General features: G+C 41.1%; 1 protein-coding gene across 1 annotated transcript; it reads right to left on the bottom strand.

Moving 5' to 3' along the window:
• Positions 1 to 664: 664 nt before the first annotated feature.
• Positions 665 to 1,621, bottom strand: LOC307117994 (uncharacterized protein; the record flags this gene model as incomplete). Its single annotated transcript, XM_079803287.1, has 1 exon — positions 665 to 1,621. The coding sequence occupies one exon, from the start codon at positions 1,619 to 1,621 to the stop codon at positions 665 to 667; it is 957 nt and encodes a 318-aa protein (XP_079659413.1).
• Between the last annotated feature and the right edge of the window lie 1,661 nt (positions 1,622 to 3,282).

The following is a 3,282-nucleotide window of genomic DNA, read 5'->3' as shown; positions in this document are numbered from 1 at the left end:
TGCCCAAACGGCTGGATTCAATCAAGCCTTCCTCAACGTTATGGGGATGCTTGTACAGGCAATAAGTGGCCGGCAACAACAGAACTCTCTGCCTGATTAGAAACCCATGCGGTACAAAAAAAGCTGTTTTGTGCACTTTCATTTTAGAAAGTTCTGCACTACGTGCATGTTTGCACGTAAAAAAAAAAGTTGACTGACATTTTCACATTTTTTTTCATTTCTTATACATATTTTTTGGCACTAAATACAATTTGCACATTGTTAACATTTCTGTTTACACTAACAATTTTTTTGTCTTATGTATTCCACTACATACATTTGCACTTCGTTTACATTTCCTCTGTTTACACTTTTACTTAATTTCTTATGTTTTATGTATATATTCTTTGCACTACATTTCCACTTTGTTTAAAGTGTGACGTTTACATTTTAACCTTTTACAATTTTGTATTTGTTTTGTTTTTTTTCAATAAAAAAAGGAACTGGACAAACGTGTACTTCATTACTTTCTTAATGCATGTACTGTACCAATGAATAAATGTGAATTATAAATAATAAAGCCTGTTTAATAATATATATTTTTTAAAGAAAGCGAGACAATACTGAAATACTGAAATATTTAGTTTATTAATAATCCACTTGACAGGAAAGACAACATGAATAGTTAACTATTCAAGTAACGCAACAGACCCTCACGTACATCCCTGCCCTCCTCCTCTACAGCCTGTGCCAGTGCCACCACAGGCTCTGCTGCTGAAGGTGAATCCCATGCACTCTCATAGGCCTCTCCATGACTCTCACAAAGGTTATGTAGAGCACAGCATGTCAGGACCATAGATTTCACAAGGTCAACCGCACAGTCATTCCTTTTCATAAGGCAACGCCATCTTCCTTTTAATCTACCAAAGGCATTTTCCACAACGACACGTGCTCGGGAGATTTTCATGTTGTACACCTGCTGTTCTGCTGTCAGCCGTCCAGTGTCAACGAATGGTTTTAAGAGCCAGTGCTGCAAGGGATAGGCAGAATCTCCTAGAATGTAGTAGCCAACATTCACCCCACCAATGTTTCTGGTATTAGCTGGTATGTGACTTCCACGACTTGCCAACTCCCACAGTGTGGACAGTCTCAAAACCCGAGCATCATGCAGGCTTCCAGGCAGTCCTGTGAAAACATTCCAGAAAAGTCCCTTTCCATCCACAACACCTTGAAGGATGATGGAGTGCCAGCCTTTACGGTTGAAATAGTCACAGTGATAGTCCTGTGGTGCTATGATGGGTATGTGTGATCCATCAATAGCACCAATACACTGTGGGAGCCCCCACCTGTTCTCAATGTAGGCAGCCATTTCTTGAAACTTCTCCTGATCTGGAAAACGAATTTGTTCTGGTACCAGCAAAGTCTCTGCTGCAGCACAGAACTCCTGGACACATCGACAAACAGTTGTTATGCTTGCTCCAAAAAGATGGCCAACACTTCTGTACTCAGAACCGGTTGCGAGCTTCCACAGTGCGATGGCTACTCTCTTCTTTAGAGGTACACAAACACGAAAGTTTGTGTCCCGTCTTTCCATCACTGGACGCACTTTGTTGCACAAGTAGACAAACGTTTCTTCTGACATTCTAAAGTTCTCCAGCCATTGAGTGTTTGTAAAACCGGGAACAATCACATCCCACCACTCCGAAGCTCGGTTAAATGTCCAAACAGATGGTCTGTTGCGGCGACGTTGCAAAATGTGAAGGATCTGAAATACACAGAATACGCATTTTAAAACATAATTTTGCCAGCCAAGTTCATTATATGTTTTCGTGACAGTGATATAGCGATTGAGACCGTAGTGCAAGATTAGCTTACCCTCGTGCGCCGTCGAGCAAGCCTATTGTCGAATGCGCTTTGTTGTAGGAGTTCCCATACTCTCTTAGTTTTTTTTTCAGTATTTTGTTTTGCTGCCATCAGCCTCCTTTGAAACAAACTTTTTCGTTGTGCGGTGAAAAACATCCACATGCCGAGAATCAAGAACACCATTCCTTCGATAGGCTCCATTGCTCCGGTTTTGCACGTTTGTTTTTGTGTCGTGTTTACGATGATGTCGTGGCAGTAGAGGAGGCGCAACTACAACGTAATCCCACCCACTTGAAGCGTTGCTACTGCAGTGGAAAAGCAACCGAGCCGAGCTGAGACGTGCTGTGCCGAGTCGAGTCGAACCGTACCAAGCTGTACCACGCAGTGGAAAAGAGCCATAAGACCAATAATGGGTACCATCAGGATTTTATGTGTAAAATCATAAGGGGTACCATCAGCGTTTTTTGTGTAAAACCATAAGGGGTACCATCAGCGTTTTATGTGTTGAACCCTAAGGAGTACCATCAGCGTTTTTTGTGTAAAACCATAATGGGTACCATCAGCGTTTTTTGTGTAAAACCATAAGGGGTACCATCAGCGTTTTATGTGTTGAACCCTAAGGAGTACCATCAGCGTTTTTTGTGTAAAACCATAATGGGTACCATCAGCGTTTTTTGTGAAAAACCATAAGGGGTACCATCAGCGTTTTTTGTGTAAAACCATAAGGGGTACCATCAGCGTTTTTTGTGTAAAACCATAAGGGGTACCATCAGCGTTTTATGTGTTGAACCCTAAGGAGTACCATCAGCGTTTTATGTGTTGAACCCTAAGGGGTACCATCAGCGTTTTTTGTGTAAAACCATAAGGGGTACCATCAGCGTTTTTTGTGTAAAACCATAAGGGGTACCATCAGCGTTTTTTGTGTAAAATCATAAGGGGTACCATCAGCGTTTTTTGTGTAAAACCATAAGGGGTACCATCAGCGTTTTTTGTGTAAAACCATAAGGGGTACCATCAGCGTTTTTTGTGTAAAATCATAAGGGGTACCATCAGCGTTTTTTGTGTAAAACCATAAGGGGTACCATCAGCGTTTTTTGTGTAAAATCATAAGGGGTACCATCAGGATTTTATGTGTAAAATCATAAGGGGTACCATCAGGATTTTATGTGTAAAATCATAAGGGGTACCATCAGCGTTTTTTGTGAAAAACCATAAGGGGTACCATCAGCGTTTTTTGTGTAAAACCATAAGGGGTACCATCAGCGTTTTTTGTGTAAAATCATAAGGGGTACCATCAGCGTTTTATGTGTAAAATCATAAGGGGTACCATCAGCGTTTTTTTGTTTAAAACCATAAGGGGTACCATCAGCGTTTTTTTGTTTAAAACCATAAGGGGTACCATCAGCGTTTTTTGTGTAAAATCATAAGGGGTACCATCAG

This window comes from Gobio gobio (assembly GCF_949357685.1).
Source record: "Gobio gobio genome assembly, chromosome: 21".
NCBI classification, from domain to species: Eukaryota; Metazoa; Chordata; class Actinopteri; order Cypriniformes; family Gobionidae; genus Gobio; species Gobio gobio.
This window is presented reverse-complemented; position numbering and strand designations above follow the sequence as displayed.